The sequence below is a fragment of the Chenopodium quinoa genome, unplaced genomic scaffold (assembly GCF_001683475.1).
Source record: "Chenopodium quinoa cultivar QQ74 unplaced genomic scaffold, ASM168347v1, whole genome shotgun sequence".
Lineage (NCBI taxonomy): Eukaryota > Viridiplantae > Streptophyta > Magnoliopsida > Caryophyllales > Amaranthaceae > Chenopodium > Chenopodium quinoa.
The window spans coordinates 711,934-727,436 of NW_018743791.1; the positions used below are offsets into that span (position 1 = coordinate 711,934).

The 15,503-nt window shown below is 32.9% G+C and overlaps 3 protein-coding genes across 3 annotated transcripts; all 3 read left to right on the forward strand.

Annotated features, from left to right (window-relative positions):
* Window positions 1–1,471: 1,471 nt before the first annotated feature.
* On the forward strand, window positions 1,472–3,567 carry LOC110684954 (probable xyloglucan endotransglucosylase/hydrolase protein 10). Its single transcript, XM_021861400.1, has 4 exons — window positions 1,472–1,683; window positions 1,835–1,935; window positions 2,058–2,251; window positions 2,826–3,567. Exons 1-4 carry the CDS (start codon window positions 1,494–1,496, stop codon window positions 3,226–3,228), a joined length of 888 nt encoding a protein of 295 aa, XP_021717092.1. The 5' UTR covers window positions 1,472–1,493; the 3' UTR covers window positions 3,229–3,567.
* Window positions 3,568–4,625: 1,058 nt separating this feature from the next.
* On the forward strand, window positions 4,626–5,475 carry LOC110685017 (pathogenesis-related protein 1A-like). Its single transcript, XM_021861476.1, has one exon. The coding sequence runs from the start codon at window positions 4,628–4,630 to the stop codon at window positions 5,216–5,218; it is 591 nt and encodes a 196-aa protein (XP_021717168.1). The 5' UTR covers window positions 4,626–4,627; the 3' UTR covers window positions 5,219–5,475.
* Window positions 5,476–13,245: 7,770 nt separating this feature from the next.
* On the forward strand, window positions 13,246–14,952 carry LOC110685018 (basic form of pathogenesis-related protein 1-like). The gene has a single exon (XM_021861477.1). The coding sequence runs from the start codon at window positions 14,052–14,054 to the stop codon at window positions 14,556–14,558; it is 507 nt and encodes a 168-aa protein (XP_021717169.1). The 5' UTR covers window positions 13,246–14,051; the 3' UTR covers window positions 14,559–14,952.
* Window positions 14,953–15,503: the final 551 nt, after the last annotated feature.

The window sequence follows — 15,503 nt, forward strand, 5'->3', positions numbered from 1 at the left end:
TAATTATAGTTCACATGATCATTATATATTTTTTTAAACCTCCCAAAATATTTTACACTACAAGTGGATATAAAAGTTTAGTTATTGAAAATGGAATTGGTTCTAGTACGGAGTACTAGATTATATTACAAATTTCTGAATAAAAAAAAAAAACCTATAATGCCCAAATGGATAAAAGTCATTAGAATACTTAGCCTTTTTCAGGCTGGGCTTCAACTATCGGGCTTTTGGCCCAAAGCAGTAATTTTGTAATTTAAACAATAATCCAACGACCCAACCCACATATTCACATTTTTAATGTTCCTTTCGATTTTTCACAAGGAAAAATGACTTAATATCTTTAATTTTTTTTTTCTTTAATTGCGTTTTCTTTAAAAATAAAATAAAATTTCCGTCCAATCAAATCAAGCTTAGCGTGATTAGTACGTGTCACGTGACACTTTCCCACGTGTATGTATTTTGTTTTTGTAAAGTAGAGCGAGATCTTTAATTTTGTTAGGGAAGTTGTAACATTGGTTTTGTTACAACTATGTAAACTGGACATTGTAAAAGAAAAGAATCGACATAAAACTCTGAAAAGAAACATGAAGCCCAAGTTAACAGACTTAAGCTAAGTTAGTTGTTCAATTATCCCTCCAAAAAAGAAAGGAAATATGTGACAAATATGTGATATGTCATTTTAAAAAAAAAAAAAAAAAAAAAAAAAGGGTTTTGTGTATGGCCAAAGATTGGCATAATATATTTATATATACATTTGACAATAAAAATAGGCATACAAAAGTTTGAATCATAAAGCAATTTCATTCCATAATTAAGCCTGTAAACTACAAGCTTTTGTCAGCACATGTACCAAGTTATTGAGAAAACCTCTTTAATTTTATCATTGTTGATCACACTTGTTTTTTATTCATAGTGAATGAATTTTGTGCTTTACACACTTAAAGTGTATTGTTTCGTTTAGAATTTAAAGGAAAAAAATGGTCAATTGCTACCATCCTCTAACCCTTAGCCCCTCACTAGGAGTCTAGGATCATGTTATTCGAAATTTCAAATCGAGAATAAACTCTAAATGTGTATTGAGATTAATTGTTATATAAGTTAAAGAATATAAAGTACAATTATGTACTACGTATATATCTTTGATAGACTATCCGTCTATCCCATCTGATTACCTATTATCAAATGGATTCTAGTAGTTAAAGTGAACAAAATGATTGATATTATGTCATGTGATTTTGCTAAATTAAAGTATCATATCAACATTGTAACAAGTTTAAATCATAAGAAACTTTCGAAAGAAACTTGTACATCCATTGAGAAGTTGACAACGAATTAATTTAAGACTTTTCTTTACTTCCTTCAAAAGATATGTCTTGCTTAAACCATAAACCTCTGCTATTTTATTCCTTTCTTTTCCTCATGCATTACCTATATATAATCACACCAATCTTTTTATTATTCCTTCATAAGCTAATATTATTCTCAGAGTCACCATGACAAACTATCACTATGGACTCTTTGCAATAGTTTTCGTTACTAGCGCGATTTTGTTTCCATTTTCTCTTGCTTCTGTTGTTTCTACAGGGAACTTCAACAAGGATTTCTTCATCTCATGGGCTCCAAATCATGTAAACACATCAGCTGACGGCACGACAAGAACCCTAAAACTTGATCATGAATCAGGTACGTACGTACGGTCCATTTTTATTATTATCACATATACAAAGTACGACTTGTACTACTACGTATATTATATGCTATTTATTTGTGCATGCAAAACCCAATTTTCAATTTGAAGTAGCCAATAATTGTATCTAGCAATTATTTTTCATAGGTGCTTCTTTTGATTCGAACAATATGTTCTTGTTCGGGCAAATAGACATGCAAATTAAGCTAATACAAGGTTATTCAGCAGGCACTGTTGTAGCCTATTATGTAAGAATTATAATTATAATTTTCTTGTTCCTTTCAATAATTTTCTCATAATTTTAGTACTTTTCCCTTCTTGTTTATTTTTGAGATTTACTAAAATTTTGTTATAAACAACAACAATACAGCTTGCGTCTAATTCACCAAATCGAGACGAGATAGACTTGGAGTTCCTAGGAAATGTTACAGGGCAACCTTATATGCTTCAAACAAACATATACTCTGATGGCTTCGGCGATAGGGAAGAGAGGATTTCTTTGTGGTTTGATCCATCAGCAGACTTCCATACGTATTCTATTCTCTGGAACGTTTACCAAATTGTGTAAGCCACTCTTCAATTCATGTTTTTCTTTTAGAAAATGTGGATCCCAATTAGCTTAATTAGCGAAGTTTATGAGATATAGCGTTGTTTAAAAATTAAAACTTCATATATGCATTTACTTGCACAACCAAAGTGCATCTATCAACTTAAAAAGTTAAAGCACTAATCAACCTTTTTTTTTTTTCCATAAAAAATTGCATTGGTTTGATTCATTGTGCATAACTAACTATATTACCTAACCACAATTCGTTGCACTAAATTTATGTACCAAGACACACAACAAGTCACCGTTCAATCATATAACAATCAAAATCATTACCAATCAATTCGCATTGTCTTAATAAATTAATAAGTCATCATATCAGTATTCAGTAATAATCTTTCAATAATATAATTACATTATTCGTCCTAATTAACATCAATAATACATACATCATATTAGTAATAATCTTTCAATAATATAATTACATTTGCCCTAATATCAATAATACATACATACAATATTGTTTATTCAATTTTCCAAGCTTATAATTTATGATATAACCAATAATATATGTTGAATTAATGCATACAGGATCATGGTGGATTGGGTCCCTATTAGGGTTTACAGAAACCATGCAGATAAAGGAGTAGGGTTTCCAAGATCACAACCAATGAGCCTAAAAACAAGCTTATGGAACGGCGAAGATTGGGCAACAAGAGGAGGGAAGGATAAAACCGATTGGTCGAAGGCACCCTTTGTTGCTTCCTTCATAAACTACAAGATTGATGCATGTGTTTGGGGAGGAAATCCAAGGTTTTGTAAGGCAGTTAGCTCTACTAATTGGTGGAACAAAGAAAGATTCAACACATTAAATTGGAATCAAAGAAGGTTTTATAAATGGGTGAGGAAATATCACCTTCTTTATGATTATTGCCAAGATAATAAGAGGTTCCAAGGCAATCTTCCTAAGGAGTGCTCCCTTCCTAAATATTAAAATTTCATGGAATAATGTTGTGCAAATTATGAATTTTCTTGCCATTAATTGTTATGTAACAAATACTTCGTACTAGCTAGTAAGCCAAATAAGAGCAATTGTGGTCATAAACTCAAATTAGTACGTATCTTTATTTTATCTTTTAGAAGCGCGAATGGAAACATTTATTTAATTTATATGGAGTATATTTTCGATAGTTTGTATGTAGTGGTTTTTATTCATGAAGTTATAGTAGGAACTGTATCAATATGAAAATTTTATTTCAATATACATTATTCAATTTCATCCCAATCATGTTTTTTAGTTTTCCGAATTGATTATGTATGTGCCAACCTTGAACTCCCGTACACCTTCTAGATTGAGTTAGCAAAAATTTGGTAAAGTTGTACTAAATTAATTGATATTCAAGCAGCCGTTAGCTGATATAATAGAAACCAGTAGTATTATTCAATTTGTTCCGGTACGCTGGCTGAATTATTCAACACATGATTTATAATAATACGAATGAAATATATATAATATATTTTATGCATGTTTGTTATTACTTTTAGCCATTTTAGGTGTAGTTTTATGCATAACTAATTAACTATATATCCTCTTTATAATTTGACGTACATAACTTGTAGATCCTAATGTAATAAATTAAATTATACTATTGTTTCTTTGAGGCATGGTTACCTACCCTATGCCATGCGTCTAGCTTGATCACGGTTGTGTACACCTTATTTGAATCACGCATTACATTGAATATAAACAATAAATCAATATTGGATTAGTTGTTTCTTTAATTTTAGAGATGGGTTTGATGCTTAAAAGTAAGCAAAAAACTAATGAGCATTCTCAAGGTGATAGATAAGAGAACTAACATGAAATTATCAAAGAAAAATATATATATACATACAATAACAATATTCGAGATCAGGGACGCTTGTTAGCAAGATTCTAGAAACAATTATTTTCATTTGTAATTAAGAAATGTAACTTTGAATTATTATGCATGCATATATACATATAGTAATTTTATAGTTTAGGTATAGTTGTTTGAAATTAAACTTTAGTTCCACTAGCTTGATAAAGGGAGGATAAAAATCGCACAATCTAGTTTGTCCCTATCTAAAATTTCAACACATTTTTACGTAGACATACCAAATGTTACGTATATACAATTTCTTTTTTTTTTTTTTTTTTTATATCATTAGCTTTTGATTATTGACCACGTGGTAGATAGACTCATTTTATGTTTAATTTTATACAATTATTTGCACAACCATTTCCCTTAGAAAATGTAAAACACTAGTGATTTTCCTAAAGCCGGCTAAACCATATTGTGTAAATATTTAATCTCCGACTTGCTAATATTTTTTAAATTAATTTTCCTCTATATATTTCACTCAATCTTATGCAAAAATTTCACAGCCTATCTATTTTCATTTGTGTAATTCAACAACAACAAACAAACAAAAAAGAAAGAAAAGAAAAGAAAAGAAAAGAAAAGAAAATGAATTTTCTCAAGTCCATTGCAACCTTTTCATTTTTCATCATAGCAATGCTAGCCTTTGCTGGATTTTGTCATGCACAAAATTCACCACAAGACTATGTTGATGCCCACAATGCGGCTAGGGCCGAGGTGGGTGTCGAAAACATAGAGTGGGACGACGAATTGGCGGCCTACGCCCAACAATACGCCAACCAACGTATGGACGATTGTGCTCTGGAGCATTCCGAGGGGCCTTATGGAGAGAATATCGTTGCAGGTCCCGGTGATGCTAGTGGCGTAGATGCAGTTAAAATGTGGGTTGATGAGAAGGCTAATTATGACTATGATTCCAATACTTGTGCTCCAAATGAGATGTGTGGACATTATACTCAAGTGGTTTGGCGTAATTCCGTTCGTGTTGGATGTGCTAGGGTTCTATGTAACGGTGGTGGGATTTTCATCACTTGTAACTATGATCCTCGAGGCAATTTTAATGGAGAAAAACCCTACTAGCTAGAGTTTTTGGTCTGATCAGCCATTTAGCTTGTTACACCATATATAATACTTCGCTAGTGTTATGCTCAATAGGGCATTCACTTATACTTAATAAATTATATATGAGAATTCAATAAGCGTGTATACTATATAAAATATCAAATAAAGTAATATATATGGGATCCCTATTCATGCAACTGTTTAGCACCATAGGGATATATATTTTGCTCTTTTGAATATACTCCGTATTTAAATTAAATAAGAAGAATATTATGTTAAAGGACCAACTCAACCAAAAGCTTAAGTTAACAGGCCCACCCATACCTGGTGCGAATTAATTCCACTTTAAAGGATGGGCGGATGAGATTCGAACCCGTGACCTTTGTGTCACGTTGGCTCTGATACCATGTTAAAGGACCAACTCAACCAAAAATTTAAGTTGATGGTTGAGGCCCAAGAATATGTTTTATACTCTATCATAATACTCTTGGATTTGAATTGTTTGGGTTCACTAATATATACTTCCTCCGTTCTTTATTACTTGACCCACTTTGACTTTTACACTATTCACCTGACTGTCTTTTGTGAAAAATATGTAAGGAAAAATATATTCATGTATGATCTTTTTGGATTCATCTCAATAAGTACTATCATAATATATAGCTTTTACAATTTTTACTTATGGAGAATTTAGTTATTGATTGTAAAAGTTTTGCATTGACAAGCATGATAAAAGAAACAAGTCAAGTAAAAAAGAACAGAGAAAGTATGATGCATGTAAGAATTTTTATGTTTAAGAAGTCATTTACGTGTTATCAGATATTACTCTCTTTTATATGAATTCATTTTTTTTTGTTAAGCTCGTACTATTAAATTATTTAAATTACGTATGTACTATTCAAAGATACTACTAGATATTTTATTCTTATTGCCTATTGGTCAATAAATTTAAAAATTATCAAGCGTGCAAGACCATAGCTTGTAAGTTTTATGACTTGTAACTTAGTGGCGGATCTTGGCTGAAAATATTAGAGGGGCCGGATTTTAAATATTTTACCACTTGCTCAAAACTAATCCTATACCCCAATATTTTATAAGTAAATATATATAGGTTAATTAACTTTATTTACTAATTATTTACAATAACTTACGGGGGTCTGACCCTGAATGGCCTCGGTGGAAGGTCCCCCTCTGTTGTAACTTGTTCTTGTAAAACGGATTTTCCAAAAAATAAAAATAAAAAATCAACTTCATCCTTTGCCCATCCATGGCCACTAGCTTAGGATCTTTATATTTATCAAGGTTATTTGCATCAACCGTAGAGTAGACTACGTTAAAATTGTACCAACTCCAAAATTAATGGCAATTGCAAGTCACGACGTAAACGAAAATCATAATTTTGTTTGTATATTTCAGGCCATTGTAAATTTACATCGCAAGTTCAAAAATAGTACGACTCACATGCCAAATTGTGGTTGTAGATTCTAGTCGTCCTTTATAGCCTTGAGAATGAGTAAATATTATTTACGGAGTTTTATAGAAATAGAAGAGTGAATTTAACTGTTCTTTTTGGAGGGGTAATTAATTCATTGCAAAGACTTTTTCAACACACACCACTAATTTCTAGCCCTTTATTCCCGACGTACCGAAGTCAAGAGAAGTCAACATGTCTCACTATTTTTTTGAAACAACTATGTCGCACTATTTTGATATATTTAGCATCAGCAATTTATTATCATTGCATTATTGTGTCATCATCCTTAACAATAAATTCACTAACTATTATTATTCCTACAATACTTCGTCTGTAAATTAACAATAACTACCGTGCTTAAGATTTATCATGGGGTATGTTCCTTATAATATTGGGGTTTTTAAAAAAACGTATTGGATAATGTAATAGAGTAGTTAGATCTTTTTAATATATCAAGTCAAATCAATAGTTATTGAGTAAAATGGGTAGTTATTGGTAATTTTCAAAAATGAAAAAAATAAAATAAAATTATAGACAGGCTAGAATGAATTGTAAGGATGGAGTTTTCGAGTGTAAATGTCCCAAATTATATTAGCATTTAATTATAAGGGTATGTTTTTTTGAAGGGTATGGTGGTAAAATTGAACTGCTTTTCCCTCTATAAAATCCAATTCATTCATCGAGAAATTCCACAATCATCGATCTATCTCTCTTTTATTTGTTTTGTGTGAGAAAAAAAAATATATTTCATTCAAAAAAGAAAGAAAATGAAGTTGATGAAAAGTTTTCCAACAATTTCATTACCCCTCATAGCACTAACCCTAGCTACCTTTATGCATGTATGCCATGCACAAAACTCACCCCAAGCCTTTCTTAGCGCCTTTAATGTTGCTAGGAATGCCAAGGGTGTCCGTAACATACAATGGGATAATCAATTGGCAGCCTATGCTCAGCAGCAAGTTGCTAGCGAAAGAGCGGGTAATTGCAACGCCAATGTTCGGAGTGGCCCGTATAATGAAGACGCTTCTAGTGGTACTGGTATGACGGTCACACAAGCAATACATTCATGGGTAAGTAACAATGATCAGGGCAGTTGGATTAGCTCCAATCGTGTTGGATGTGCTAGTGTTCAATGTGCGAATAGAGTGTCTTTAGTCATTTGCGACTATGAATAATATGATCAATAAGTAATATAATGAAGCCGGTATAAGTATGTGACATGTATTATCCGGCAATGTACGTAATTGGCGATAAGCCTTTATAATTAATTAAGCTTTTCTATTAAAAAAATTGAACTATATGTGTACCTAATGTACGTGTGATCTAGCTATATATATCATGATTCATGAGCAGTCGTGATTTACAAAATAGCCTAATTAATATTATGTAATGTGCTTGCTGAAGATTAAATAAAGTTATGTTTCTATATTATCTATTCTGGTAAATGATGTTACTATTGTATAATTTCTAGCATGTTCATACATTTAGGAATAATTTCGGCATTTTTGAGATGTCAATATATGAGTACTACTACAATATACACACATTTATGCAAAAATTAATGATATCCTTCCGCCCATAAATAATTTACACGGTTAGAGTCTGTTCACTTCAACTTAGTTTTAGTTTAGTTCAGTTCAGCTCCAATCAGTTCAGTTCTATTCAATTCAGTTCATCTCCAATCAGTTCAGTTCAATTCAGTTCAGTTCAACTTCTAATTTCCTTCTCTCATAAAATATTCATTTCAACTCTATTCACTTCAGATCAGTTTATTTCAGCTCCAATCAGTTTAGATCAGTTCAGTAAATGTAAACAGACGCTTAAACTTGACACATGACACAAGTTAATGTACTAATTTGACTTTAAATATATATAATTAAATATTAATACACAAAGTCAAACGTGTTAATTCTTCACTATTTAGTAACGGAGGCGGAGAGTATATAATACACATGGTTATTGAGACAACCTAGCCTTTGGATAAGTCAAGATATTTTGACGACCTAGCCTTTGGACAAGATATCACAGTAGTCAGTAATGCATTGGTGATCAAGGTAGGTCTTATCTTTTTGTAGAGTACTAGACTCAATAAGAAGTGTTGATCTGATGCGGTAGGGTCTAGACATGAATTGTGGAAAACCAAACATTACATCAACAAGTAGAAATTGCATATGGACTTTTGGAGTATGTCAAAGAGGACATACGAGTAACGCATAGCAATAGTAGCTCAATCATCGTTCACTCTAGTTCTCTCTTATACGAGTAATTTGTTGTTCTTACTTTAACTCTCTCTTTTTTAATTTTTAATTTTTATATTTTATAAAAGATTAATTTAAATAAAAATTAAAAAAAATAACTATAATGAAGGGCATAAGTAGTTATAATTACTTGATCATACCTCAACCGAGTTAACTCTCACGCTTGTTTTGATCCAGTATTTGCGGGATATGCAAACACTTGAGAATACAGAAAAAAAAAGAGTAAAGAAGATGCCGATCCAAGTCCCAATCAAGTACCTTTATCTCATTGTTAGGATTCAAACCTCGCACGTTTTGATGAGGTAAAAAACTAAGCCTATCAAGTGAACCAATACTTTATTGGTGGCTTGGGCTTCCATTTATATAGGTCTCAAATCAAGAAGTCCATGATTATTATTTTGTTTAAAGAGAGAAAAAAAATTCAGCAATATATAAACACATTATCGTTCAATGCAAAGACTTTTCAACACAACACCAATTCCTACTTTTCTAGCCCTCAATTCCCGGCGTACCAAAGTCAAGAGAAGTCAATCTATCTCCTATTTACTTAATTAGCATAAGCATGCAATTTAGCATTGCAAGATGTCATCCTTGATACTAGAAGTCTAATATTATTTGTTACAAACTATTATTATTCCTGCTTCAAAAAAAAAAAAAAAAAAACTATTATTATTCCAACAATAATATGTTGATGAATGTTTTGGAAGATTAATTTCCATATTTTCCAAATGCCATCCCACCTAATTTAAATTAGGCTCTGCATCTTCTACATCTAATTTTCAACACTTTGCTAAGAATTTCCAAGAACTTTTTTCCTATATAAACCCCTATCTCATGGACATAAAATCCATCCCAAGTAATCAAATTAAATACATACCTCTTTGTATGTAACATAACTAACATTAGTAATCGGTGCAAGTTGTGGATTGGTAAATTGATCGTTTAAAGGCAAATTAAATGGTTCCACCCACCTAATTGGACTCCCGGAGGGTATTAGGGACCATGGTAAACATCTCATCAATTTTTATTTCCGGGCGAAAAAAAGTCAAAAATTCCAAAATTGAAGGCTATATATTATCCACGCTTTTTGAGGAATTTTTTAGGTTAAGGAGCCCGGTGACGAAAAATTTTAAGACCCTAGGGGATACATCTTAGGGTCATATAATGCCGTTTGGAACCATATATGACCATTATATGATGTCTTAAATGTCCGTGGTAGGCTTGAGTTCACAAAATCGGTGAGAGTTGCGAATTAGTAAATTGATCGTTTTAAGGCAAATTGGATGGTTCCACCCACTCAATTGGACTCCCGGAGGATATTAGGGACTATAGTAAACTTCTCGGCAATTTTTATTTCCTGGCAAAAAAAGGTCAAAAAATTCCAAAATTAAAGGCTATTACCCACGCTTTTTAAAATTTTTTTGAGGTTATTGGGGCCGGTGGCGAAAAGTTTTGAGACCCTAAAGGATACATCTTAGTGTCATATAATGCCATTTGGAACCATACATGACCATTAAATGATGTCATAAATGTCCGTGGTAGGCTTGAAGTCACAAAATTGGTGCAAGTTGCGAATTGGTAAATTGACCGTTTTAAGGCAAATTGGATGGTTTCACTCACCTAATTAAACTCCCGGAGGATATTAGGGACCATGGTAAACATCTCGGCAATTTTTATTTTCGGGCGAAAAAAGGTCAAAAAATTCCAAAATTAAAGGCTATTATTATCCACGCTTTGTGAGGAATTTTTGAGGTTACGAGGCCCGGTGGCGAAAAGTGTTGAGATTCTAGGGAATACATCTTAAGGTCATATAATGTCGTTTGGAACCATATATGACCATTAAATGATGTCATAAATGTCCAAGGTAGGCTTGAGTTCACAAAATCGGTGCAAGTTGCGAATTGGTAAATTGACGGTTTTAAGGCAAATTAGATGGTTCCACCCACCTAATTGGACTCCCTGAGGGTATTAGGGACCATAGTAAACATCTCAGCAATTTTTGATTCCGGACGAAAAAAGTAAAAAAAAAATTCAAAATTGAAGGCTATTATCCACTTTTTTTTGGAAATTTTTTACGTTACGGCGGGCCCGGTGGCAAAAAGTTTTAAGACCCTATAAGGATACATAATTGGGTCATGTAATGCCATTCGGAACCATATATGACCATTAGTTGATGTCATAAATAATGTCCGTGGTATGCTTGAGTTCACAAAATCGGTGCAAGTTGCGAATGGGTAAAATGATCGTTTTAAGGGAAATTGGATGGTTCCACCCACCCAATTGGACTCCCAGAGGGTATTAGGGACCATGTTAAACATCTCGGCAATTTTTATTTTTCGAGCAAAAAAAAAAGTCAAAAAATTCCAAAATTGAAGGCTATTACCTTTTTTTAAAGGTTTTTTAGGTTATGGGGCCCGGTGGCGAAAAGTGTTGAGACCCTAAGGGATACATTTTAGGGTCATATAATGATGTTTGAAACCATATATGACCATTAAATGATCTCATAAATGTCCGTGGTAGGCTTGAGTTCACAAATTCGGTGCAAGTTGCGAATTGGTAAATTGACCGTTTCAAGGCAAATTGGATGATTCCACCCATCCAATTGGACTCCCTGAGGGTATTAGAGACCATGGTAAACATCTCGGCAATTTTTATTTCAGAAAGAAAAAAGTCAAAAAAAATTCCAAAATTGAAGGCTATTATCCATGCTTTTTGAGGAATTTTTGAAGTTACGGGGCCCGGTGGAGAAAGTGTTGAGACCCTAGGGGATACATCTTAGGGTCATATAATGCCGTTTGGAACCATATATGACCATCAAATGAAGTCATAAATATCTGTGGTAGGCTTGAGTTCACAAAATCGGTGCAAGTTGCTAATTGGTAAATTGACCATTTTAAGGCAAATTGGATGGTTCCATCCACCCAATTGGACTCCCGGTGGATAATAGGGACCATGGTAAACATCTCGGGATATTTTATTTCCGGGCGAAAAAAGTCGAAAAATTCCAAAATTGAAGGCTATTATCCAAACTTTTTGAGGAATTTTTGAGGTTATGGGGCCCGGTGGCAAAAAGTGTTGAGACCCTAGCAGATATATCTTAGGGTCATATACTGCCGTTTGGAACCACATATGACCATTAAATAATGTCATAAATGTCCGTGGTAGGCTTGAATTCGCAAATCCGGTGTAGGTTGCGAATTGGTAAATTGACTGTTTTAAGGAAAATTGGATGGTTCCACCCACCCAATTGGACTCCCGGTGGGTATTAGGGACCATGGTAAACATCTTAGCAATTTTTATTTCCAGGCGAAATAAAGTCAAAAATTTTTAAAATTGAAGGCTATTATCCACGATTTTTGAGGTTACAGGGCCGGTGGCGAAAAGTGTTGAGACCCTAGGGTATACATCTTAGGGTCATATAATCCCTTTTGAAACCATATATGACCATTATTTGATGTCTTAAATGTCCATGGTAGGCTTGAGTTCACAAAATCGGTGCAAGTTGCGAATTAGTAAATTGATCGTTTTAAGGCCAATAGGGTGGTTCCACCCACCTAATTGGACTCCCGGAGGGTATTAGGGACCACGGTAAACATCTCGGCAATTTTTTATTTCGGGTATTAGAGGCCAGTATCCACTTTTTTTTTTTGGAAATTTTGACGTTACAGGCCTGGTGGCGAAAAGTTTTGAGACCCTAGGGGATACATCATTGGGTCATATAATGCCGTTTGGAACCATATGACCATTAATTGATGTCATAAATGTCCGCGGTAGGCTTGAGTTCACAAAATCAGTGCAAGTAGCGAATTGGTAAATTGACTGTTTTAAGGCAAATTGGATGGTTCCACCCACCTAATTGGACTCCCAGAGGATATTAGGGACCATGGTAAACATCTCGACAATTTTTGATTTCGGGCGAAAAAGTCAAAAAATTCCAAAATTAAAGGCTATTATCCACGTTTTTTGTGGAATTTTTGACGTTACGGGCCCGATGGCGAAAAGTTTTGAGACCCTTAGGGATACATCTTAGGGTCATATAATGCCGTTTGGAACCATATATGACCATTGAATGATGTCATAAATGTCCGTGGTAGGCTTGAGTTCACAAAATCGGTGCAAGTTGCGAATTGGTAAATTGATCGTTTTAAAGCAAATTGGATGGTTCCACCCACTCAATTGGACTCCCGGAGAATATTAGAGACCATGGTAAATATCTCGGAAATTTTTATTTACGGGCGAAAAAAGGTCAAAAAATTTCAAAATTGAAGGCTATTATCCACTTTTTTGAGGAATTTTTTAGGTTACAGGGCCTGGTGGCGGAAAGTGTTTGGAAACTTCAATCTTGATTAGTTTTTGTTTATTGTTTCCAAGGATTGAATTTTTACGTTATAGAGTGCTAATTATTTTTCAAGGATTGAACATCAATCTACTGCCTCCGTTACAGGTTATGTGCAACAATTAGACATTTTTCCTCTCTGCTTTATGTCAAATCATTGCACATAACTTGTAACGGAGGTAGTATAAATTTTCAATGTATAATAAGTTGGGGTTATCTTTCAAAAAAAATAAAACATAAAAAATTAATAATAAAATTTGGGGTTAAAAGAATACAGAGTGTAGAATTATGAATTGAATGGATCTTTCCTCAAAAAAAAAAAAAAAAAAAAAAAAAAAAAAAAATTAATGGATCAATAAGTTGATTTTTTCATAATTCTTATAGGCATAGTTGTTTGGTCGCTCGATTAAAGTTCCGCATTTTAATTTGTGATTTACTAATCGTCTTGATCAGCAACAAATCAAGTAGCAAAATGATAGGCATGTTTACAGTCATACATAGTATATAAAATCAATATTTTGATAATTTCTTTGAAGCATATATAATGATATTATGATCAATTCTTCTTCTTTTTTTCCTTCTTTTTTAATCCTTAATTTTTAATTTTCATTTACTGAGAACCATTTGATCAATTCTTGCTCATGAGCTTTTAGATGGTGACATTGCAAATAAATTTTAATTACTTATCCACTATAAATTGTACAACATCTTTAGCATTATTTGATATATTTTCCAAGAGCCTTAATATATCTTTTTATTTGTCTTAATTTCTAAAAACAAAAGATGTGTACAAGTTTGTTTAAAAGTAATACACTTGCAACATTTTCATGCCTCATCATAGCAACCCTAGCATTAGTCCAAATATGCCTTGCACAAAATTCTCCCCAAGACTACCTAGATGCCCATAACGCCGCAAGGGCGGAAGTGGGCGTTGTAAACATAGAGTGGGACAGCACATTGGCATCCTATGCCAGACGATATGCCCTGAGCCGGGTTGACGATTGTGCCCTCATACGTTCCAACGGGCCCTATGGAGAAAACCTCGCCGTAAGTAGCAACCCGTTGTTCTCTGGCACAGACGCCGTAGAACTATGGTTGCAACAGAAGGTTGAGTATGATTATAGTTTGAATACTTGTGCAGTTGGTACAGATTGTTTGACCTATACTCAACTGGTTTGGCATGATTCGGTTAATGTTGGGTGTGCTAGGGTTCAATGTGTTAATGGATGGATTTTTGTTATGTGCAGCTATAATCCACCAGGCAACATAATTGGCCAAAGGCCTTTCTAAGCCTTATTATATATCAATTAAATATAAGTTGTGAATTTATAAATAAATAAAGCCGCGGCAGTGGTGGTGGTGGTGGTGTGGTTGTTTGTTCATTGGGATTATTGTAAAAATCCTTTACAATTTGCATGAAAATGTATATCATGTATAATTTAATTTCCTGTTTTCTTATATCAAATGACTCAAATCTAACCATTATGGTTAGAATGACAATATTGCTATATGCTCCAATCCATTATTGTTGTCCTGTTGAACTAATTAAGTGTTGACTCATTTGGTAAGACTCTTACATTAAATTTTAGAGATTCCTTTATTTTCCCCTTCACTCTCAAGTGCCTAGCTCACAAATACTAGACAAAAAAAAAAAAAAAAAAAAAAAAAAAAAAAAAAAAAAAAATCTTGAGGGTTGAGGTCTAGTCAAAGTCCTCTATACCATAAAAAAAATGTTTTGTTGACAAAGACAAACAATATGTGGCCGAACTAAAATTTCAAAATTTAATAGTATTACTTATTAATAATTAGAAAAATTTACGGTTAACTATACAAATTAACAAACGTGATAAAAGAATTATGTCATTTAATTAATAATGGAGGAAGTTTGTTTAAAAGTAAGCTTAGAAATGTAGACAAGAGTTAGAAATAAGAAAATAATACAAGTGAGTAAAATTAGATGATAAAGATATAATGAAATAGTATTGAATATTTTGTTAAAAAAAATAGTGTTAAATATTTCCATTTTAAAAGTGTTGCTTTTAAAAAAATTAGAGGGATAAGCAGTAGAATGACATACTTAGAACCGTCAATAACCATAATAACGAAATCACAAAAAAAAAAAAAAATCTTAAAAATAATCACACAAATCTTGAACGCAAAAACTAGTTGGATGATTTCATTTTTTCCTGGTGCTATCCTATCTAACTTAGGCTTTGAATTTTCTTCATCTAACTT